Genomic DNA, 24,199 nt, shown 5'->3' on the forward strand with positions numbered 1-24,199 from the left:
GGGACATTCATGTAACTCTAAAACAACACAATACAACCAATCGTTCAAAATACAGGTAAAACTCCTGTGAAAGACACAGATATTCCTTCATGTTCACACACACTGACACAGTTCACTTCTGCTGATTATCTTAAAGCTTTACTCGTGAAATCAAAGCCACAGCTTTTAATTTAAACGTCCTTGAAATAGCGAGGAGTGTTTTATTTTTTGTGAAGCAAATAAAACACAACTTTGATAAAGATTTATGATTCGTGTAGTTGTTGATGACTCGACAGCGCCACACTGTGGACACGCAGGTTCTGAGACTACGACACTTCCGCTCAGTTACCATGACAACAGCGGCGCGTCCCCGCGAGCTCATCCTGCTATTGTGTTTCCGAGCAACACTAAAAGCGAGGAATTAAAGAAAGCCATTAAAGAAAACCTCGCTGTTAACGCGCCTCTATCACGCTTACTACAGTCTCTCTGCTTCACTGTGTTTCTCTCGGTCGGGTTCTGCTAACGCACTCATGGATTCCTCGGCTCGAACTTCACCTGCTCTGAAAACTAACGCAGATCTAAAGCTGAAAGTGGAAAACAGAAAGAAAAACGTGTTTGTAACGCAGTTAGAGGAGCACAGGTACTTATACTTTACAGTATAAGGCTTATACTTTATTGAGTTATAAAGCCAGTTTACTGCGGTGATTTCTCTGTTAATGGTCTGTTGTTTTTGTCATGACAGAGAGCAGAAGGATGAGCATATAAAGCCCATTCCTGTAATAACACAGGTGTGTATGAGACCGACAGCACACTACACACACACACACACACACACACACACACACACACAAATAATAATAAATATGTGTAGGATTTACTCAGAAATAAATTTCACTCTGAAATAATTACAAAGAACTGTCAATTAGGCTAACACACGTCTTACACAGTGCCTAAACTGTATGATTACACTGTAACAAGAACACCATAAAATACAGAGTAATATTAATGAACTACGTGCACTTACTATATGGTTAGGGTCTGTTTTAGGGTTAGTTGCTTGTAATTAAACATAATTTACTGAAATCACTACAGTGAATACATGTAAAATGTATCAAGGACACTGTTTAAAGGGATAGTTCACCCAAAAATGAAAATTAGCCCATGATTTACTCACTCTCAACTCATCCTAGGTGTTTATGACACTCTTCTTTCAGACGAATACACTCAGAGTTATATTAGAAATGTCCTGGCTCTTCTAAGCTTTATAATGGCAGTGAATGGCCGTTTCTGTTTTGAAGTCCATAAAAGTGCATCCATCCATCATAAAGTGCTCCACATGGCCACGGGGTTTAATAAAGGCCTTCTGAAGCACAGCAATGCATTTGTGTAAGAAAAATATCCATATTTAAAAGTAAAATAACTAGCTTCCGGCCAAACGAACATATGGATTCTCTGAATGACATTTTTGGATATAACTTGCTGGTGATGTGATGATGATGTGCTGGTGCTGGTGATGTGCTGCAGAGCTCCAGCGGGCTCCTGGAGACGGGCGTGAACACACTGCAGTCCACACTGGTCCTGAAGAAGCGTGTGGAGGTGGACGAGATGAACACGCAGCTGATGGAGAAACGACAGCAGGTTCACGACTGCATGAAGATCCTGCGAGAGAGAAGAGCTCAGCTACAGCAGAGACAGGCCGAGGTGAGCGGGATCAGGGGTTCGGGCCGAGGTGAGCGGGGTCAGGGGTTCGGCCCGAGGTGAGCGGGATCAGGGGTTCGGGCCGAGGCAAGCGGGATCAGGGGTTGGGGCCGAGGCGAGCGGGGTCAGGGGTTCGGGCCGAGGCGAGCGGGGTCAGGGGTTCGGGCCGAGGCGAGCGGGATCAGGGGTTCGGGCCGAGGCGAGCGGGATCAGGGGTTCGGGCCGAGGCGAGCGGGATCAGGGGTTCGGGCCGAGGCGAGCGGGATCAGGGGTTCGGGCCGAGGCGAGCGGGGTCAGGGGTTCGGGCCGAGGCGAGCGGGGTCAGGGGTTCGGGCCGAGGCGAGCGGGGTCAGGGGTTCGGCCCGAGGTGAGCGGGATCAGGGGTTCGGGCCGAGGCGAGCGGGGTCAGGGGTTGGGGCCGAGGCGAGCGGGGTCAGGGGTTCGGGCCGAGGCGAGCGGGATCAGGGGTTCGGGCCGAGGCGAGCGGGATCAGGGGTTCGGGCCGAGGCGAGCGGGATCAGGGGTTCGGGCCGAGGCGAGCGGGATCAGGGGTTCGGGCCGAGGCGAGCGGGATCAGGGGTTCGGGCCGAGGCGAGCGGGGTCAGGGGTTCGGGCCGAGGCGAGCGGGGTCAGGGGTTTGGGCCGAGGTGAGCGGGGTCAGGGGTTCGGGCCGAGGTGAGCGGGATCAGGGGTTCGGGCCGAGGCGAGCGGGGTCAGGGGTTCGGGCCGAGGCGAGCGGGGTCAGGGGTTCGGCCCGAGGCGAGCGGGATCAGGGGTTGGGGCCGAGGCGAGCGGGGTCAGGGGTTCGGGCCGAGGCGAGCGGGATCAGGGGTTCGGGCCGAGGCGAGCGGGATCAGGGGTTCGGGCCGAGGCGAGCGGGATCAGGGGTTCGGGCCGAGGCGAGCGGGATCAGGGGTTCGGGCCGAGGCGAGCGGGATCAGGGGTTCGGGCAGAGGCGAGCGGGGTCAGGGGTTCGGGCCGAGGCGAGCGGGGTCAGGGGTTCGGGCCGAGGCGAGCGGGGTCAGGGGTTCGGGCCGAGGCGAGCGGGGTCAGGGGTTCGGGCCGAGGCGAGCGGGGTCAGGGGTTCGGCCCGAGGTGAGCGGGGTCAGGGGTTCGGGCCGAGGCGAGCGGGATCAGGGGTTCGGGCCGAGGCGAGCGGGATCAGGGGTTGGGGCCGAGGCGAGCGGGGTCAGGGGTTCGGGCCGAGGCGAGCGGGGTCAGGGGTTCGGGCCGAGGCGAGCGGGGTCAGGGGTTCGGGCCGAGGCGAGCGGGGTCAGGGGTTCGGGCCGAGGCGAGCGGGGTCAGGGGTTCGGGCCGAGGCGAGCGGGGTCAGGGGTTCGGGCCGAGGTGAGCGGGATCAGGGGTTCGGGCCGAGGCGAGCGGGATCAGGGGTTGGGGCCGAGGCGAGCGGGGTCAGGGGTTCGGGCCGAGGCGAGCGGGATCAGGGGTTCGGGCCGAGGCGAGCGGGATCAGGGGTTCGGGCCGAGGCGAGCGGGATCAGGGGTTCGGGCCGAGGCGAGCGGGATCAGGGGTTCGGGCCGAGGCGAGCGGGATCAGGGGTTCGGGCAGAGGCGAGCGGGGTCAGGGGTTCGGGCCGAGGCGAGCGGGGTCAGGGGTTTGGGCCGAGGCGAGCGGGGTCAGGGGTTCGGGCCGAGGTGAGCGGGGTCAGGGGTTCGGCCCGAGGTGAGCGGGATCAGGGGTTCGGGCCGAGGCGAGCGGGATCAGGGGTTGGGGCCGAGGCGAGCGGGGTCAGGGGTTGGGGCCGAGGCGAGCGGGGTCAGGGGTTCGGGCCGAGGCGAGCGGGATCAGGGGTTCGGGCCGAGGCGAGCGGGATCAGGGGTTCGGGCCGAGGCGAGCGGGGTCAGGGGTTCGGGCCGAGGCGAGCGGGGTCAGGGGTTCGGGCCGAGGCGAGCGGGATCAGGGGTTCGGGCCGAGGCGAGCGGGATCAGGGGTTCGGGCCGAGGCGAGCGGGATCAGGGGTTCGGGCCGAGGCGAGCGGGGTCAGGGGTTCGGGCCGAGGCGAGCGGGATCAGGGGTTCGGGCCGAGGCGAGCGAGATCAGGGGTTGGGGCCGAGGCGAGCGGGATCAGGGGTTCGGGCCGAGGCGAGCGGGATCAGGGGTTGGGGCCGAGGCGAGCGGGATCAGGGGTTCGGGCCGAGGCGAGCGGGATCAGGGGTTCGGGCCGAGGCGAGCGGGATCAGGGGTTCGGGCCGAGGCGAGCGGGATCAGGGGTTCGGGCCGAGGCGAGCGGGATCAGGGGTTCGGGCCGAGGCGAGCGGGATCAGGGGTTCGGGCCGAGGCGAGCGGGATCAGGGGTTCGGGCCGAGGCGAGCGGGATCAGGGGTTCGGGCCGAGGCGAGCGGGATCAGGGGTTCGGGCCGAGGCGAGCGGGATCAGGGGTTCGGGCCGAGGCGAGCGGGATCAGGGGTTGGGGCCGAGGCGAGCGGGATCAGGGGTTCGGGCCGAGGCGAGCGGGATCAGGGGTTCGGGCCGAGGCGAGCGGGATCAGGGGTTCGGGCCGAGGCGAGCGGGATCAGGGGTTGGGGCCGAGGCGAGCGGGATCAGGGGTTCTCCTGCTCTTACGCATGTAGGACACTAGAGTTCTGACCAGGGCCGGACTGGGACACAATTTCAGATAAAAACCTATAATGTCTGGCCAGGATTTCGAGATCGCCCAAAATGTCTGGGATTCGGCTTTAGCTTTCTACAGTCGCCATTCATTATGTGTACATTATTTGACACTGACACGTATGTGCCAGCTTTGCAGGTCATGCATTCAGCATCAAACGGATCCCGACTGATACGAAAACACAGGAATTTAAGCAATGCTAAAACGCACATAAACCGATCACTTTTTTAGCGTTCATATACGTTAAACACTACATTCAGATTCACCGATTTGAACGAATTCAGTCCGGTTGAAACAACACCTTGTGCATGTAAACATAATGAATAGCAACGGCAGAAAGCAAAAGCCGAATCCCGGACATTTTGGGTGATCCCGAAATCCAGGCGACATGTCCGGGAAAAAGAGGACGTTGCATGGTCACCCTGGAGACATCGATACGTGCTTTACATATACTGTCCTGTATCACACAGGGACGCAGGAGGAAACCCGGCAGCTGATCCACTTTCGGGATGAAAACGAGCTGAAGTTTCTAAGATCAAAATATGATCAGATTTTTTTGCCTGTTATGTTTACTTTATTGGCCAATAAAGACAGATTTTTGTTAACAAAGAAAGTGTTTCTGAACATCAGTGACATTCAAAACAGTGATAACTGAAACAGATATACAAAACACCATGCAGTGTGTATAAAAAATATTAGTAACGATGTATGATGACGTAACCAAGTGGTGTCTCATTTCATAGGGGTATGTTTTCACCCCTAGCGCTTACCACTCGGTTTCGAGGGACAAGGGGTAGGGGTAGGGGTAGGGGAAGGGGTAAGACAGAGAATTGGGATTCAGCCTAAATCCTTAGGCTGGGGCCGTGTAAAATAATTAAAGGCTTTCTCTTGAACGGTATCCTCACTTCCCTTTTCCTTCTCTTCATTTACCCTTGTTCTGGTCTCACGTTACAAACAGAACTGTCTCCACCTTGGTGTAAAACAACCACCTTATTGTAATTTGTTTGCCCAGAATCTACATTTATTTTAGTAAAAAATCAAAGTATTATATTTATGACAAAAAGTTGTTGTTTTTATCTTAAAATTACTTAAATATCCAACATTTAGCAACACTATATTTCATACAATATGTAAAAAAAAAAAAAATAGCGATAGCGCTTACATTTGCTAGCATTTCAATAATAAGTTAACGAAGAAAAAAGTACAGTATTTACAGATGAAACTGACCTGCACTTGAAGCCCTGAACAGGTCATTCATTTTGCAACATTTTTATGCTTGTTCAGGTGCTTTCTTTTTCGTTGTCCTTTCCCTCTCTGCTCCACCTGGCCGTTTTCTCTCCATCACCGGGTGATGCTCGCATTTTCTGTTTAACCGTTTAGCTGAGGCTTAAAGTCGAATCGTAGCCTTGCCAGTCAAGACTTAACAGATTCATGATTTTATTTTATAATAATAATTTTATTGAATAACAAATTCGAAAATGATCACTGGTAAATGTAGTAGTATAAAATAGCCTAATAATAATAATAATAAAAAATAATAATAATAATAAATCGCTGACTGACAGCAGGCCAAATTAGTCGCCAAGCCACCAGGAATTCTCCCGGTGCTCCCGATGGCCAGTCCGGGCCTGGTTCTGACTCCTCCTGATGAAAAACTGTTACGCATTCATTCACAGTCAAGTGTGTGCTGTAAAACACAATCTATAGGCCCGTTCACATCAAGGACGATAACTATAACAATAAAGACAGTTTTAAAAATCATTCTAAATGTAAAAGAATAACAGAGTCCACACCTCAACTATAACTACGACTGCACACAGAAACAATATCGTTTGTATATCTTTCTGAGCAATTTTTATCCAGCAGATGAAGGATAAAAACAGCCAGTCAGAATCATCCTTCTTTAAAGAGCTCGAGCATTTAAAGCGACAGACAACAAACTGCAGTGCTTATAATAAACAGAACGATATCGTCCAGTGTGGATTATAGTTATCGTTATAAACAGACACCCCCCCAGCTGTTTGTTTGGGGTTACGGTACATTAGTGGACGAAACTGTTGTTCGATCATGTTTGCTTGAGATCATGTCTCCTCACACAGACAAAACAAAGGGCAGCAGAGTTTGAGAAGTTTGTGGAGGAGAACGAGCTGAAACGTCGCCGTGCGCTGAAGAAGTTCCAGATGGAGAGACAGCAGAATGAGCTGAAGGAGAAGGAGAAAGCTGAACTGTCCTCACATCTCCAAGACTTACAGGCAAGGTAACTAGTAAAGACAGTCCAGTACTGACGAGTACACGGATCAGACACACTCAAGCACACATATTCCTCAAACCAGTTTTAAACAAAATCTGAAATCTTATGACTGTTAAAGTTGAGATGTGCATTAATCATGTTTTCTTTATTCAACAGACGACTGTATTTAAAAGAGCGAGTGAACAAATTTAAGATATTCGAGGACTTTCTGATGAAGACTCTTGATTTACTTCCAGACAGTAAGAACATTTGGACAGAAAACTATCTTTTATTTAGTCTATAGGCCGTTCACACCAGGAATGATCACTATAACGATAAAGATATAGTTCTAAATATAATAGCCACACCTCAACTATAACAACACAGGAACGATGCCACTGTAATCTCTTTCAAAACAAATTTCTTTTCTAGTTTATGAAAGATAAAATCATAGACAGCCAATCAGAATCCATCCTGCTTTAAAGAACTCAGGCATTTAAAGCGACAGACGAAACTGCAGCACTTATAATAAACTAGGGCTGTCAAAATGGCTGAAAGCTAAATGCAAATTATATTCGAATTCTCAAGGCAATACTATGTTAGAAGAAAAAAGTGCTGTATTGTCTCCTGTGTCCACAAGAGGGCTCAAGCGAGCACAATAAGCAGATATAAACCAAATCAAGCATCGCATCTTTTATTGAAATGAAGCGACATTCACTTTTTAAAGTGCATTAACTTTTGAAAGAATTGTTTTAAAATAAAATATAATTTCCTTAATGTGCATGCAAGTAAAATTAGGTTGCTATGGTGCATAAAACTGTGTAAGTGCATCAGTAACCTGAGAAAACACACTTCAACACACAGCGTAATGAACTACATGAACACACAACAGCAAACTGACATTCAGAAACACTCACTTCTACTCAGTACATCTACATATAGATCATCAAAAACACCAGACGCTCTTGGTCTGAGCGAGTGCTGAGCGCTTTCTGTTGACAGTGTTTCAGCTGATGAACACACACACACACACACACACACACACACACACACACACACACACACACACTCAGATCTGACCGATGTGCAGGTTTGGTCAAGTGTGTGAGGCTTTCGTCAGCATGAAGCCTTTCCCCGCCATTTTCCAAATGAAGAATGCAGCCACACCTGCTGTACTGGATACGCTAACAGGGACAAACCGCTTCAGTTACGTCATCGCCATCTCGCCTCTCGACACAACAAAAATGTGAATTTTTTACATTTTTTTTAATTTGACGAATATTCGAAATTCAAATTTTTATTTGACAGCCCTATAATAAACCGTATGATATTGTCCGGTGTGGACGCTGATATAGTGATGGCTCTTGGTGTGAACGGGCCTTTAGTCTCATCCCCGCTGTGCAGACTATCTAGGGTACCGGACGGAGCTGGTGACGGCGATCATCAGGCGCTACGAGACTCTGAGCATCAGCCGACAGGATCTTCTGCAGCAGTTAAACAGCCTGACGGACGAGATGAAGACGAGCCAGGACCAGCTGGACGCCCTCAAACACCAGCACAACACCTACAAACTGGTACATTCACATCAGTGAAACCAGCATTACAGGCTCGTTGCACACGCGTGACGTACTGACGTGTGTTTGTGCTTGAGGCAGATGGCTAACCAGGAGCTGTCCGAGCGGCAGACACAGCTGGATCAGACCAGCGAGAGGAACAAGCAGCTGGAGATGACGCTTCGCATGCACATGTCCCAGTCCAGAGACCAGGTCTGAGCCCTCACAGTACAAACACTGAGACCTCGTGAGAACGTGTAGAGCAGGGTTCCTCACACCGACCTCAGATCTTATAGAGATCCTGAAGACCTTGATTATCTCGCTCAGGTGTGTTTGAGAATGTGTGTTTTCTCAGTCATCTTTAGTCAGATACATTTACATTGTGACCAGAATGCAATCAACTCTACCTGTGTCTGTAAAGATGTGAACCAAACGCACATACAGATGTATGGCGGCCCACACAAATCCAGTGCATTCTGTCTTGTGAGGACGTTATATAGGAGGTCCTATCACTTCTTTACTCTGGTATAAAGTTTGGGTTAAGATTATTTGAAGGACGACCTTCTAACATCGCTGCTGAAGAACTGCTACACTACTGCCTTCTATAAATCCCCACAAGAACTCTGGTCAAGCTTACTTATTTTATGTATTAGAGCAGCGGTTTTCAATAGGTGAGGCGCGCCTCCCCTGGGGGGCGCCAAAGAGCCACAGGGGAGGCGCGAAACGCAAAGAAAAAATAACTGTATGCAGCTCTATAATATCGGTAATTGTGTGTGCGACGCGAGTATTAGCTTTAAAATGCGTCGTTTCCTTGTCCCAACTCAACAGAAGTCAGCATTAAGGGAGGATACGGAGCCCGGGAAGTCACCTGTGTGAGTAAAAAAACGATCTGTGGCGACGGTTTTGCAATCCGTCCGCTCAGTTTATAAACAGTAACGTTACTCACGAATTCTCAAACTGTTCCCTCGGTTTAATAAACCGTACCCACGAGTTTCTAATCCGCGCTCTCAGACTTGTTAACCGTGCCTTCAGTTTTTTTGCAATCTGTACCCACAAATTCATAAACCGTGCCCACGCTTTCGCAATCCGTTCCCAATCCCACGTAGTATTGCGTGACGAGTTCATAATGCGGTGAATTCCCGTTCCCATTTACTTAACATGCAGTCTCATTATAGAGAGATGCGCGTCACGATCTGTGCACTGCCGCGTCTCGCGCTCGCCATGCCGCCAGATTCAGTATCAGTGCACCTTATGAACCATGGCGTTAACTTGAACTGCATTTCTGTCAGTGCGTGACTACAGCTCGTTAATAAACAACGTTTTTTTTTATTATTATTATTGATCCATTTCATACAATCCGTCTTCATTTGGCAACTGCACTTGCGCAAAAACATTTTTCATGTTCAACTTTTGTTTTTTTGTGTGTGGATGCTGCTGATAAAACAGCTTCGCCGAGACTACAAAGAGACATGCATTTGTGTGTGTGTGTGTTTGTTTGTTTCTTTTGTAAAAGTTTCCCGGATATAACTTCGCTATTTAATGCACAATTTGCCTTAATTATATTATCAGCATTACAATGTGAGTAAATGTAGCCGTGTAAAATGTAAGGGATGATGCCACCCTTCTAGAACAATGTGCATTTACTTTTAGATTGTAACATATTTAATAGCATGGAATTACAGTGCAATTAGTGTTAGCTCACTATCTTAGCCTTTTTCAGTGCATTAGGTGAGGTAATCTGATAATATTAGTGATTCTCATTTATCAAAATACTAAAATTGGTACCGTTTTGGAGAGAAATTGGGTATTTTTTAATCTATCCATTTAACCCATCTCATGGTGTGTGATGCTGATCTATCATATGAGTTTCTAAAGGTTTTTGAATTCTTTGCACAGTTATGAATATTGATATTTTATGTGCAACAATAGCATGCTCAGGCTCATTGGGCCTAATTTTAAATGTTTTTTTTTTTTTTTTTTAAATACTGTAATATGATTTAAATGGTGATGAGTGTACTGCTTTGATGCATTTTAAAAATATGGATGATAGATATTCTTCAATCTTTCTGACAAAGAACAAAATATAATGTGAATTACAGTATGTGCAATTTTTTATTTATTTATAAACTGTAGTGCACAGTGTTTATTATAAGGGGGTAGAATCCGCAGCTCAGTACTCACTACTCATGAGTACTTAAATAAGATACTTTCTTAATCTTACTCAAGTAGTTTTTTTGGACAAGTACTTTTTACTCTACTCACACTACATTTTTTGGAATGTAATGGTACTTTTACTTGAGTATATTTTTTCAGTACTCTTTCCACCACTGCTGATTTTGTTCGAGATGATGTGCATCTCCTTCAAATGTGCACTTAAAGCCCAGACACACCATGCCGATTTCAGCCGTCAGATTGCACATGTTAAGCATGTTCTGTTGACTTGTGGTTAGGCCTACTGATGTTCAGTGATTTTAAAAGTAGCCTCAATTAGGCCTGCATTAAGTTGAAAATTATTTGCTGTTGCAAAGAATCGTTTATGAATGCACTTTTAAGAAAGTTGTGGAAATAAAATAATATTTACATTTTATCAGTTGTTATTGAAACTCATCATTGCCTGGAACACACAAAAGATGGCATTTACTGCAGAGGCGTGTGTGGGTTAGGGCAGGCGGACGGGATTTTGGGGAAGGGGGGGCTCGGCTGTCCTTACCTACTCTAAGGGGAGGCTCACATTCACCCAATTTGAAAACCCCTGTATTAGAGAATAATAAATTGGCGAGCCACCAAACAATCACTCGGCTAAATCTAGAGAAATCTAACGAGAGACACACGTCTCACGGATCCGTTTGCATGACGGACAGCGGCGAGCTCGTTTAACCCATCACCCGACAACACAAGTTAACCACATTCATTAGAATGTACTAATCATCAGGTTATTCCCCTGTGAGGATGTCAAAACCTAATCATTTGTGTATCTGACTTCTACTGTCTTTGATATGTGATGGTAAACAAGCAGAAAGAATCGATATATAAACGCTGGCTCTGTCCGGATGCGCTCCATTCCCGCAGTAAAGACACTTTACTGACACATATCACACATGCGCACTTCACTGAGCCACAAAATGATGGTTAATGTGTTTACATGAGCAAGATGTGTCCATTGGTTTATGCTGAAGCCAATTGGCCAATTGTCACTGAAATATGCACAAATGCATGCAAATACAGGCTAGCGGCAGTATAAAATGCGCTGGAGTGACAATTGCATCCGACGGCTTCTTTCTGCAGTATCTGCACGGGCTCCATTGACCCGCTGGACCCGCATGAGCACTGTATCGCCTGCCTGGGGTTGGCCCACGCTGAGGCTGCATTCAGCGAGTCGGACTGCGACCACTGCGCGGACATGTCGGTTCGTGCCCTGAGGACTCGCAGAAACATTGCCCGTGGCCTTACGGGGGCTGGTGGGCCCTTCCCTCCTGAATACGACATATTCACCAGTACTTTTCGCTCATTTGTGCCCCTCTTCGACCTCGCTCGGAGCAGATCTCAACCTGACTTCCAAACCCTGCAGACTGACCGCACACCTTGGTGACGAGGCTTACACGTCAGCCGGTGAAGCGGCATCCGCACTGCACGCGATGGCGGTGTTGCATGTGTTCCAGACAGTGGCGGCACCACCGCGGACTCCATGAAAGAGTGCGCAAACGGACTTCACGCTGATGGCCACTAAGTGCCCGGCCCAAGCCATTGGCTGGTCCATGAGCTTCATGGTGGTTCTCCACAGGCATTTGTGGGGCATCTCCACAGGCAACTTTAGCTGACCTGAGAGACTCAACAGCCTATCAACAGTTATAATTTAGTGATCCAAAAAACCACAGGGCTATTTAATCAATAAACACCTCTGCATTAGCAACTCGCTGTAGGTACAGGCACCCTAACTCGCTCTCTCATGGCTTCAGGGCCCTTAGGATCAACTGCACTTTGGGTTGGGTTTTGCCGGTGCACCTCAGTTTGGCAGTGTGCCAAGAGGGCATGAGAACCTTTGTTGCTGTAATTAATTTCTTTTGAGCAGACACTGCATTTTGCGTACCTGTGACAGCGGGAATACTGTGACAGCGGGAATACTGTGACAGCGGGAAGCTGTGCTGAACTCCCTTCTGCTCTGTTTTGGCTCAACCTTCAGCCAGGACCAGTTCCATCTGCACCTCAGTCCTGACTCAATCTGTGCTGCAGAAACAGCATCCTCCTCTTTGAGCTCTCTCTTTCTGCAAAAGAATTGCCCAGATATCAGCTGGATTCATTCATGGCTCCTTTTTCATCAAATTTACAGAGGTCCTATTTTTGAATATTAGCCTACAGACACACAATCTTAGAGAAGTTAAAAAGGCTCAGTACGACACTAAATACAGGTGTAACGTTAAATGGGGAGTTTTCCAGAGGTAGTTGAAAAGACATTTGACCGGATTGCTTTCGTGGTGGAAACGCTCATGTGATCGAATGTGTTCAAACAGCCACAAAAGACAGTCTTCTCTCCGTCTACTGACCTAATGCTTAAACATTATGGGAAGCGCGTGGGATTTAAACTGTCGGCTGGAGACACAAGTTTGGTTTGAAGACAAAAAACATACCAAGATTCCAAATGTTCTCTCATCATTCCTGATTTCTAACACACAGCGTTCGGCTGATTTCTAACACACACTCACATCGTTCATCTTGTGTCTGTCAGAGCAGAAACTAAAGCTGATGCTCTCCGTGTGTTTCTCCGTCGTCTCTGGTCACGTTCATATGTAATTTGCGCGAGCTTATTTTGTCTATTAGATTGAAAGATCTGAAAAAAACCCATACATTTACCCACCCATAGACACTCCCCTCGAAGAAATCAGGATAGAAGTGGTTGAAAGTGGACGAAAGAGACGGATTAAAACACCAGGTGTAAACGGGTAACGTTATGTGTCTCCCTCGTCAACTTGTGATCCGATCGACCAAAACGCATCTTAATACCAGCTGTAAACAGAGCCTTACTCGACTTAATAACAGACTAAACTTGATTTGGCAAACTTTAGCAAGTTACCTAAGGTTAAGTTAATTTACAAGCATTACATGGTTGGCAGCAAACTTACCTCAGAATTGTTGATAAACCGCGAAAATTTGTCCATGGAAAAGAAGAGGGTGGCCTTACCTTGATTCTGATTGGTCAAAAGGATTGGCGAGGATGATTGCGTCGGCTCGAGAGATGGTCTCACTCCAGCCTATGAGCTTGCAATTTCTGTGCGTCCGAATGTTGCTAATGCAGTTGTTACCGCTTGGCTGTTGACGCTGTGTATGTTTACATGCTTCTCTTATGCTTATTGTGCTGTGTCTGCCCTGTATTCAGTGCAGCCTGCTCTCATTCTGTTCAGATATGTAATTTTTTATAGGAATTGAACTTGCGTTTCATTGGTCTAGCTCCGCCTATTAGACGCGAGCACTCCTGCCGGCGCTGTGCTATTGGTGGGAATTGTGTGCTGTGATACCCTATGCTTGGTATACTTTGCTTCGTTCATCGGCTATCTTCGCCGCTCGCACGGAGGGATTTTATACTATTCCCACAGTGTAACTGACACAATATAGAAGTGACCGCTCTCGAAAGGGAAAGTCTCTGGTTACTATCGTAACCTCGGTTCCCTGAGAGGCAGGAACAAGGCATTGCGTCAGCCGCCTCGCCGCTTTCGGCTGTGGAAGTGTTCAGTCGTGGATTCTGATGCAATTGTTGCTCCAGGGCATTTGCATTTGCATATTTCGCGACAATTGGCCAATTTAAGTGGAGAAGGGGAGGAGTTCCCATAGCGTAGCTGATGCAATGTCTCGTACTTTCTCGCTTTCTGTTGTTCAGCGCAACGAATTCAGATCAAAGTTAAACATAAGTGAAATCTGGAGAACACTGCAGAACACAAAATCCCACCTTACATATACCTAAACCTACCCATCTCCACCCCCTGATCCCTAAACCCACCCCTAAACCTACCAATCTCCACCCCTTATATCTGGATCCAACTCCGCCCCCCGGGATCTCGTGTACTGCAGTGAGGTGCTACTGGAAATCTGTGCAGCGAACATTTTTATCCTCACGTGAAACTCGTGATTGTGTGGATTCTGATTGAAATTACTGGATTTTGCCTATAAAATGTTACTGAGCAATGGTAAATTTGTCTAGTTAAGGTCTAAAGTTTGTTCTTGATTTGTTGCCATTGCAGCTCGAGTCTAAACCCCGTCGGTCTCGCTCCCACTTCAGTCTAACTACTGTCGCATATAAACATAAGGAGGCAAAAGTGAATAAAAATACAGCGATACAGTAAAATGACATGCTTCTGTCCATCTTAAGCCGGGTTGGTTCAGTCTCTCTTCTGTTCACTGGACTGTCGTTGTGATGGAAAGACAAAAGCGTGGTTAATGTCTGTGATGTTGCGGTTTCTTCGGCAGGTGGAGGAAGTGGGGAACATCCTGATAGCTGTCAGAAACCTCGGAGAGCAGTGTTACCTGAGCCACTACGGCCCTCTGGCCGGCATGGACGCGGCCACCGTGATGGACATGATAAAGGTGCCGGCGCTTCAGTGACATTCAACCGACGGCACTTACTCAAACTCAATCAACAACTTGTTTCTTTCTTCACATGCTTTCAAAGGAGTTCATGGTGGAGAAAGCAGACCTGGAGAGAAGAGCTATGAGACTCACAGACAGCAGTGCTGCGACAGCGAAGAAAAGCACTTCCGGCAGAATCCAGCTGAAGAGCAGGAGCAGCGGAGCCACAGTGATGAAGAGCAGGAGCAGTGGAGCCACAGTGATGAAGAGCAGGAGCAGCGGAGCCACAGTGATTAAGATGCCGCAGTAGATGGACACTGTCGCAGCTGCTCACGCCACCAGACTGTGTGAGAGTTCAGTACCAGCGTTTGGGTTTAGATACAGGGTGCGAATTACGGGGAGGGTTTGGGGGGTCTGACCCCCCCTAATGAAGGCTTGATATCCCCTAATGAAGGCATGATCCCCTAATGAAGGCTTGATCCCCCCTAATGAAGGCTTGATCCCCCCAATGAAGACTTGACCCCCCCTAATGAAGGCATGATAACCCCTAATGAAGGCTTGACCCCCCCTAATGAAGGCTTGACCCCCCCTAATGAATGCTTGATATCCCCCCTAATGAAGGCTTGACCCCCCCCTAATGAATGCTTGATATCCCCTAATGAAGGCTTGATCCCCCCTAATGAAGGCATGATCCCCCCTAATGAAGGCTTGATCCCCCCTAATGAAGGCTTGATCCTTGATCCCCCCTAATGAAGGCTTGATCCCCCTCATGAAGGCTTGACCCCCCCAATGAAGACTTGATCCCCCCTAATGAAGCCTTGATATCCCCTAATGAAGGCTTGACCCCCCAATGAAGACTTGACCCCCCTAATGAAGGCTTGATATCCCCTAATGAAGGCTTGGCCCCCCCTAATGAAGGCTTGATCCCCCCAATGAAGACTTGACCCCCCTAATGAAGGCTTGATATCCCCTAATGAAGGCTTGATCCCCCCAATGAAGACTTGACCCCCCTAATGAAGGCTTGATATCCCCTAATGAAGGCTTGACCCCCCCTAATGAAGGCTTGATCCCCCCAATGAAGACTTGACCCCCCTAATGAAGGCTTGATATCCCCCAATGAAGGCTTGACCCCCCCTAATGAAGGCTTGATCCCCCCAATGAAGACTTGACCCCCCTAATGAAGGCTTGATATCCCCAATGAAGGCTTGACCCCCCCTAATGAAGGCTTGATCCCCCCAATGAAGACTTGACCCCCCTAATGAAGGCTTGATATCCCCCAATGAAGGCTTGACCCCCCCTAATGAAGGCTTGACCCCCCAATGAAGACTTGACCCCCCTAATGAAGGCTTGATATCCCCCAATGAAGGCTTGACCCCCCCTAATGAAGGCTTGATCCCCCCTAATGAAGGCTTGATATCCCCTAATGAAGGCTTGACCCCCCTAATGAAGGCTTGACCCCCCTAATGAAGACTTGATCCCTCCAATGAAGACTTGATCCCCCCTAATGAAGGCTTGACCCCCCCAATGAAGACTTGATCCCTCCAATGAAGACTTGATCCCCCCTAATGAAGGCTTGATCCCCCCAATGAAGGCTTGACCCCCTTAATGAAGGCTTGACCCCCCCAATGAAGACTTGACCCCCCCAATGAAGGCTTGACCCCCCCTAATGAAGGCTTGACCCCCCAATGAAGACTTGATCCCCCCTAATGAAGTCTTGATATCCCCTAATGAAGGCTTGACCCCCCCTAATGAAGGCTTGATCCCCCCTAATGAAGGCTTGATCCCCTAATGAAGGCTTGACCCCCCCAATGAAGACTTGACCCCCCCTAATGAAGGCTTGATCCCCCCTAATGAAGGCTTGATCCCCCCAATGAAGACTTGACCCCCCTAATGAAGGCTTGATATCCCCTAATGAAGGCTTGACCCCCCCTAATGAAGGCTTGATCCCCCCAATGAAGACTTGACCCCCCTAATGAAGGCTTGATATCCCCTAATGAAGGCTTGACCCCCCCTAATGAAGGCTTGATCCCCCCAATGAAGACTTGACCCCCCTAATGAAGGCTTGATATCCCCCAATGAAGGCTTGACCCCCCCTAATGAAGGCTTGATCCCCCCAATGAAGACTTGACCCCCCTAATGAAGGCTTGATATCCCCAATGAAGGCTTGACCCCCCCTAATGAAGGCTTGATCCCCCCAATGAAGACTTGACCCCCCTAATGAAGGCTTGATATCCCCCAATGAAGGCTTGACCCCCCCTAATGAAGGCTTGACCCCCCAATGAAGACTTGACCCCCCTAATGAAGGCTTGATATCCCCCAATGAAGGCTTGACCCCCCCTAATGAAGGCTTGATCCCCCCTAATGAAGGCTTGACCCCCCCAATGAAGACTTGATCCCTCCAATGAAGACTTGATCCCCCCTAATGAAGGCTTGATATCCCCTAATGAAGGCTTGACCCCCTTAATGAAGGCTTGACCCCCCCAATGAAGACTTGACCCCCCCAATGAAGGCTTGACCCGCCAATGAAGACTTGATCCCCCCTAATGAAGTCTTGATATCCCCTAATGAAGGCTTGACCCCCCCTAATGAAGGCTTGATCCCCCCTAATGAAGGCTTGATCCCCTAATGAAGGCTTGACCCCCCCAATGAAGACTTGACCCCCCCTAATGAAGGCTTGATCCCCCCTAATGAAGGCTTGATCCCCCCTAATGAAGGCTTGATCCCCCCTAATGAAGGCTTGATCCTCTAATGAAGGCTTGACCCCCCCAATGAAGACTTGATCCCCCCTAATGAAGGCTTGACCCCCCCAATGAAGGCTTGATCCCCCCCTAATGAAGGCTTGACCCCCCCAATGAAGACTTGATCCCCCCTAATGAAGGCTTGATATCCCCTAATGAAGGCTTGATATCCCCTAATGAAGGCTTGACCCCCCCCTAATGAAGGCTATTAATCATTACAGTTTTTTACAATCACTTTGCTACTATTTTCAGAACCTTGATGTCATTTTTCAAAACTCTAGACACAAAACTCACAACGGTTATCACTTGTAACACAGGCTGTCTAATGTTCAAAACATTGCATTGTGCATTCACATCTTTAAAGAAATCTTGCACTTGCACAACCATTGGTTCAAAAAACAAATTTACTGTGAAATACCATTGAAACATAACTATAGATCTCCCACACACAAGCAACCGATAGTTTCACTGTGTCATTGTTCGTACAATCATTAAATATTGTAGAACAAAATAGGTGATACAGGTTTCATTATAGTACTACATGTACAGTAAATACATCTCTGTAAAAGTACTGCAGTAGTAGAGAGAACACTACAGACACAGTGGAATCATTGAACAAAGTTTGTAATATATTGATGCAAAACACTACAGTACAACCACAGCATAGGTTTATTTGAATCAAAGCAAAAATAATTAGCTATGAAATAGAAAAGAAAAGACAGTATTGTAAAACATCAAATGCAGTGTTCCTCAACTTGCTTCCTTGTACTGTAAGAAACAGAACAGGAGTGATTATCTATACAGTGCAGTGCTGTCAATACTGTAAATAGTCTGAAAACGTGGTACAGTATTTGGGACCATACACTGTCAGAAATAGGGGTACAGTAGGAGTCCATTTCTGTTCCCCAAGGTACAATCTACACTAACATACCCCATAGGGCTTATTTATTGGACCTCAAGGTACATATATGTAGCTTTTTGAGTGTCAAAAAGCATTAAAAGGTACATGTACCGTTTCCTTTTAGGTTAAGGTACAATATTGTACCCTTGAGGGTACAGCCTCAGTGACAAGCCATTGTACCCTAAATGTACAATTATGTACTTTATTTTCTGAGAGTGTAGACACAGTGTCTGATGAAGCATTATGATAAAATATTAGGCTACATCCATGGATATTGTAGTCTAATTGGTTCATGCTCCACGCTAATTGGTGACAATGAATCTCGTTATCTTGAAACTTTCATGATTTACAGTAAACATGGAAGATTGTTTGTCTGTTTACAACTATGCATTAAGAGTAATGCAACAGTTACTTATCATTTTGAGCAGTTGTATCAATTGATAGTTAGATCATTGTAAGGAAATGAATAGACACTCATTTGAAATGTAATGTGTGAATTGTCTTTTGAAATAGTAGTACTTTGATGTTAAGTTGTGTCATATTGAACAGGTGATTTTTGTTGAATGAACAAATGATCTAAGTTTTATGTGTATTGTATCCAAACAATTGAGAAAAGGGTTAGAGTTTTGAAAAATGTGCATTTTGATCATTGGTTGTGAGTTTTGTGTCTAGAGTTGTGAAAAATGACATCAAGGTTCTGAAAATAGTAACAAAGTGATTGTAAAAAACTGTAATCAAACATAATTATTTAGTCATAATATTGCAGCCTCACCCCTATAAACTTCATGTTTATAAACTATTTACCTTATGCAATGTAGATACATAAGCAGCATTAAACAGTAGGCCTGTGTAAATAATCATAAATAGAAAAGGTTTTTTTCTTTTTTTCTATTTTTGATTTGTTGTTGTCCTGCACCTGAGCCCAGTTAGGGGGTTTGGGATGTGCACACCTTTGTATTTTTGACTCTTAAATAAACATAAATGCCATGTCATGTGCAGTTTCTGTTCCACCTTTGCAGTGTAAAAATGGCTTTAGTTGATGCTTGAAAAAGATTTCATGGTTAACAGTCTGTAGAATTGTGGTTGAAGTAATTGGTAAATGTAGGTATTTGAACAACACAGATATGCAGATTCAAGTAGATTTCAATTAGGTAATTATGAAAAATGTCCCCTAAAAGGTTTAAAATAAAATGTGTGTATATGTAAAGGCCTACATATACTGTATATATGTGCACCGCAAAATATTATTGACCCCCCCCCCCCACCACCACCACACAAAGACCATTGTGTAATCGCACCGTTTAGATACACATGACATTGCTCGACTAGAAGCTTGTTTCCGCCACTGTCTCCACATTGACTTTTCCCCCCCACAATTACGAGTTTATATTGCGCCTTATCTCATAATTCTGAGAAAAATTAGAATTGCAAGATATAAACTCGCAATTATATTTTAAATAGTTTTATTCTGAGGTGGAAACAAGCTTCCATTCTCGACAGAGTCAGTGTGAAATAGTTCAATGTTTCTGATTGTTCCTGCTGTTTATGAACACTGAATGAATAAGAGACTGTTAGAGACACTGCACATTAAACTCAAATGTGCATTAAAGAGATGATCAAACAATCCCGTTCACATGTTTTTATTATGCAACAAACGACTGGCTTATCAGTATTTCATTGTAATCATCTCAGTAGACAGTAACGAGAGTAAAAGATGTGAGAATGTTTGGGTGAAACGCCCAAATGGAGAAAATATTACAGATTTAAAATTAACAGAGAGAAAAATTAAAGGAAATAAATGAACACTTACTTTTTTTTTAAAACTAAGTCTACAAGATCTCTAGTTCATTATTTCTCATATATAAACATCAGGTCTGTGTTCACAATACATTTCTAAAGGCAGTCATTTACAGTTGCACAGATCAGGATCAGTCCATGAAGTAGACACCACTAGACATAAAACACTAGACGCTTTACACGTCTCTCTGCTGGATCATGTTCTTCAGTCCCAGACGTCCCCCTGCTTTCCCTTTGGTAACAGTGCATTTCCGCTGTCCTTCACACATGTAAACACCATCCTCTGTTTAACCCAGTCAGCGCTGCAGTGTGGCGGTCGCTCTGTCGCGGCTCACGCTGGCGGTCACGCTGGCGAGCGCAGTGTCCGCTGTGGCGACGGGCAGCGGAGGCAGGGTTAGTTTGCCCATCTGCGTCGGGTACCTGGTCTTCATCTGGTGTCTGAAGACCGGCTGGGAGATCAGCTGCTTGAGCTGGTTCTTCAGGCTCTTCATCAGCCTCTGCTGCTCGCGGTCATCATCCTCATCTTTACCGCCTCCTGAAACACACAGGCCACAGGTCAGGGGTCAAAGGTCACACTGTAAACACTGCTCATGCCACTTCAGAAGCTCGTACCCATCAGCAGGTCGTCGTCCACGTCGATGTCCATGGCCTCGGCCGCCTGCCGGACCCAGGAGTTGTGCTGCGTCTCTCGGCTGTGGAAGAACTCCATCTTCTCGATCCTCCTGGCCAGAGTCACACGCTCCTGTCGAGGGAAACCGGCTCGTCACACTACAACACAACGCTAGCGGACCAACTACAGGTCAACATCAATCTGATTCTGATTGCTTTTCTTCCCTATAGTGCCGTGTATCCGAGTGAAACGCTTCTGGAACAACAACAAATGTGGGCGGGGCTTGATTGTGTCCGTGGGAAATTGATTGGATGGTTGTGGTTTGCTATTGGTGGGTCTCATGTGAGTGACAGGTTATAGCCCCACCCTCTTCATCAGATATAATTGATTTTGATTTCATGGTGACTTTACTATGAAAATGTAAAATACTAGATTGCCATTGTTAACTATTGTGAAACGGGTCCATTGACATTCAGATCTACAATTTAGTCACCAAGAAATGAAAATGAATAATTCATTTTTTTTTTATGGAATATTGCAGTGTTTATTCTAAATTATTTATGGGTGCACATCAATGGCTGTTTACATGCTCAAGTTCAGTCCGACTGACTTCATTCCTATTGATGAATCTGAACGTAGTGTTTACATGAACGCTAAACATGTGATCGGGTTAATGTGTGCGTTTATATCACAAGCTTAAATCGGAATAGATATTTTAGACGTGCGCACACTGGACGAATATACAGAGTTTCCCTATGTTTTCACATAATAACTATTCACATACCGTATTTTCCGGACTATAAGTCGCACTTTTTTTCATAGTTTGGCTGGTCCTGCGACTTATATTCAGGTGCGACTTATATATCAAAATTAATTCAGACTGAGATGAACCAAGAGAAAACATTACCGTCTACAGCCGTGAGAGGGCGCTCTAGTTGGCGGAGTTGTTCAAAAGCGACACCAAGGATGAAGAAAATGATGTGGAATGAGATCGCGGGAGCTTGGTGAACTTGTTTACTGGTAACTTGCTTGTTGGGCTCGCTGGCTTATGTTAATTTAGCCTATTCAGCCTCCCAGGTATATGTTCTTAATGTTATCGTGTAGCTGAATAACTGTTAATGTGTTGCGTTAACATACCGGACACCTAACGTTATTCAGCCTGTTGTTCTGTGTAGTTGAATAACTTGCCTTTCCAGATTAAATGTCTGTTCTTGGTCTTGGATTTTGTGAAATAAATTTCTAAATAATGCGACTTATAGTCCAGTGCGACTTATATATGTTTTTTTCCTCTTCATGACGCATTTTTTGACTGATGCGACTTATACTCCGGAGCGACTTATAGTCCGGAAAATACGGTACACTGGTTCTGTGTTTTAAACAGCAGACTTAATATTTATCCATTTTTCTACGTCATTACACTATTTCTACATCATTACGCTATTTCCACTTCATTACGTTATTTCTACGTCATTGCGCTATTTCTATGTCATTAAGCTATTACATAATTACGCTATTTCTACATCATCATTACACTATTTCTACGTCATTGCGTTATTTCTACGTCATTGCGCTATTTCTACGTCATTACGCCATTTCTACGTCATTACGCTATTTCTACGTCATCATTACGCTATTTCTACGTCATCATTGCGCTATTTCTACATAATCATTACACTATTTCTACGTCATTGCGTTATTTCTACGTCATTGCGCTATTTCTACGTCATTACGCCATTTCTACGTCATTACACTATTTCTACGTCATTACACTATTTCTACGTCATCATTACACTATTTCTACGTCATTACGCTATTTCTACGTCATCATTACACTATTTCTACGTCATTACGCTATTTCTACGTCATTGCGTTATTTCTACGTCATTGCGCTATTTCTACGTCATTACGCCATTTCTACGTCATTACGCTATTTCTACGTCATCATTACACTATTTCTACGTCATCATTACACTATTTCTACGTCATTACGCTATTTCTACGTCATTGCGTTATTTCTACGTCATTGCGCTATTTCTACGTCATTACGCCATTTCTACGTCATTACGCTATTTCTACGTCATCATTGCGCTATTTCTACGTCATCATTACACTATTTCTACGTCATTACGCTATTTCTACGTCATCATTACACTATTTCTACGTCATTACGCTATTTCTACGTCATCATTACACTATTTCTACGTCATTACGCTATTTCTACGTCATTGCGTTATTTCTACGTCATTGCGCTATTTCTACGTCATCATTACAATATTTCTACGTCATTACGCTATTTCTACGTCATTGCGTTATTTCTACGTCATTGCGCTATTTCTACGTCATTACGCTATTTCTACGTCATCATTACACTATTTCTACGTCATTGCGCTATATCTACGTCTACATGTTCTCTCGATAGGATTAGAAAAGGAATAAACCACTCCTTTCAATCGGATCGTAGTCTCATTGGGGTCGAGCTCAATCGGATCGATTACGGTGTTTTACATGAAGGCTTTTCAGTCTGACTGAGCTGCCATTACTAACGGATTATTTGGTTGCATGTAAACGTAGACCGTGTGTTAGTAATCTTGAATCAGAATAAGTTCCTCTTGCAGTTCCTCTTCTCTTCTCTGATGATGTGGGCGGGACTATAACCTGTCACTCACATGAGATCAGCCAATAGCAAACCACAACCATCCAATCAATTCCCCACAGACACAATCAAGCCCCGCCCACATCTGTTCTTGTTCCAGAAGCGCTTCACTCGATATACGACACAGAGGAGAAAAGACTAAAACAACTTCCCTTTCATGACGACTTTATTTCCCTCATCTGACTGCTGTAATCGATCTCTACATTCTCTCCTCTTTAAAGTTGTGGAATCACTTTCATGAGTATCATGTGTTGTTGGGGCACATGGGAACAGAGATGATGTTTGGTCCAGTGCTGGATGCAGAAGTGTGTGTGGGCCGGAATAATTCACATCACCTCGTGTTATTCAGCCGGCTTAATTAGAAAGCAAGCGTCCGGGTCCCTGCGCGGCCCTGCTACGCCCATGACTTACAGCTGAAGTGTGTGAGATAAGATTAAACCGGTCATGAACACGTCAGTCTGCCTGAACATCAGCGCGTCACACAGTAAACTGAAACTCAGCGTTCAGGCCTCTTCCCTCACACACACGAGGAACACACCTCGGCTGTAGACCTTATTCACAGCAGCGCCATCTCAGCGAGGCTGTGAGGGACAGACATGCACCCCACCCTGGATCCCACCCCACCCTGGATCCCACCCTGGATCCCATCCCACCCTGGATCCGCCCGGTTCACTGTAATCTCCCTCTGCAGAAACATGAGGCCAGCTCTAGATTACTGCATTACACACACACCCTGAACACACACACACCCTGAACACACACATGCTTTTCAAAGCAAGTGAAGGGTTTGTGTTTTATTTGAGACATCTATCTGTTCCCATGTTGACCTCACATGTGTTACTCTTGTGAGAGTGTG

The 24,199-nt window shown here is 46.4% G+C and overlaps 2 protein-coding genes across 2 annotated transcripts in view; one reads left to right on the forward strand and one right to left on the reverse strand.

Moving 5' to 3' along the window:
• Positions 1–242: 242 nt before the first annotated feature.
• On the forward strand, positions 243–15,465 carry ccdc197 (coiled-coil domain containing 197). Its single transcript, XM_079854282.1, has 10 exons — positions 243–619; positions 722–767; positions 1,504–1,680; positions 6,406–6,563; positions 6,714–6,796; positions 7,941–8,110; positions 8,192–8,302; positions 14,546–14,662; positions 14,748–15,010; positions 15,400–15,465. Exons 1-9 carry the CDS (start codon positions 510–512, stop codon positions 14,952–14,954), a joined length of 1,179 nt encoding a protein of 392 aa, XP_079710408.1. The 5' UTR covers positions 243–509; the 3' UTR covers positions 14,955–15,010; positions 15,400–15,465.
• Positions 15,466–19,907: 4,442 nt separating this feature from the next.
• The window catches only part of ddx24 (DEAD (Asp-Glu-Ala-Asp) box helicase 24), a 14,274-nt gene continuing 9,982 nt past the window's right edge, over positions 19,908–24,199 (reverse strand). Inside the window, exons 8-9 of the mRNA XM_079853574.1 lie at positions 20,693–20,822; positions 19,908–20,615 (exon numbers count right to left, since the gene is read on the reverse strand). Coding sequence (XP_079709700.1) covers positions 20,377–20,615; positions 20,693–20,822 — 369 coding nt within the window. The 3' untranslated portion in view covers positions 19,908–20,376. The remainder of the gene's footprint in view (positions 20,616–20,692; positions 20,823–24,199) is intronic.

This window comes from Squalius cephalus (assembly GCF_949319135.1).
Source record: "Squalius cephalus genome assembly, chromosome: 20".
Taxonomy (NCBI): Eukaryota; Metazoa; Chordata; class Actinopteri; order Cypriniformes; family Leuciscidae; genus Squalius; species Squalius cephalus.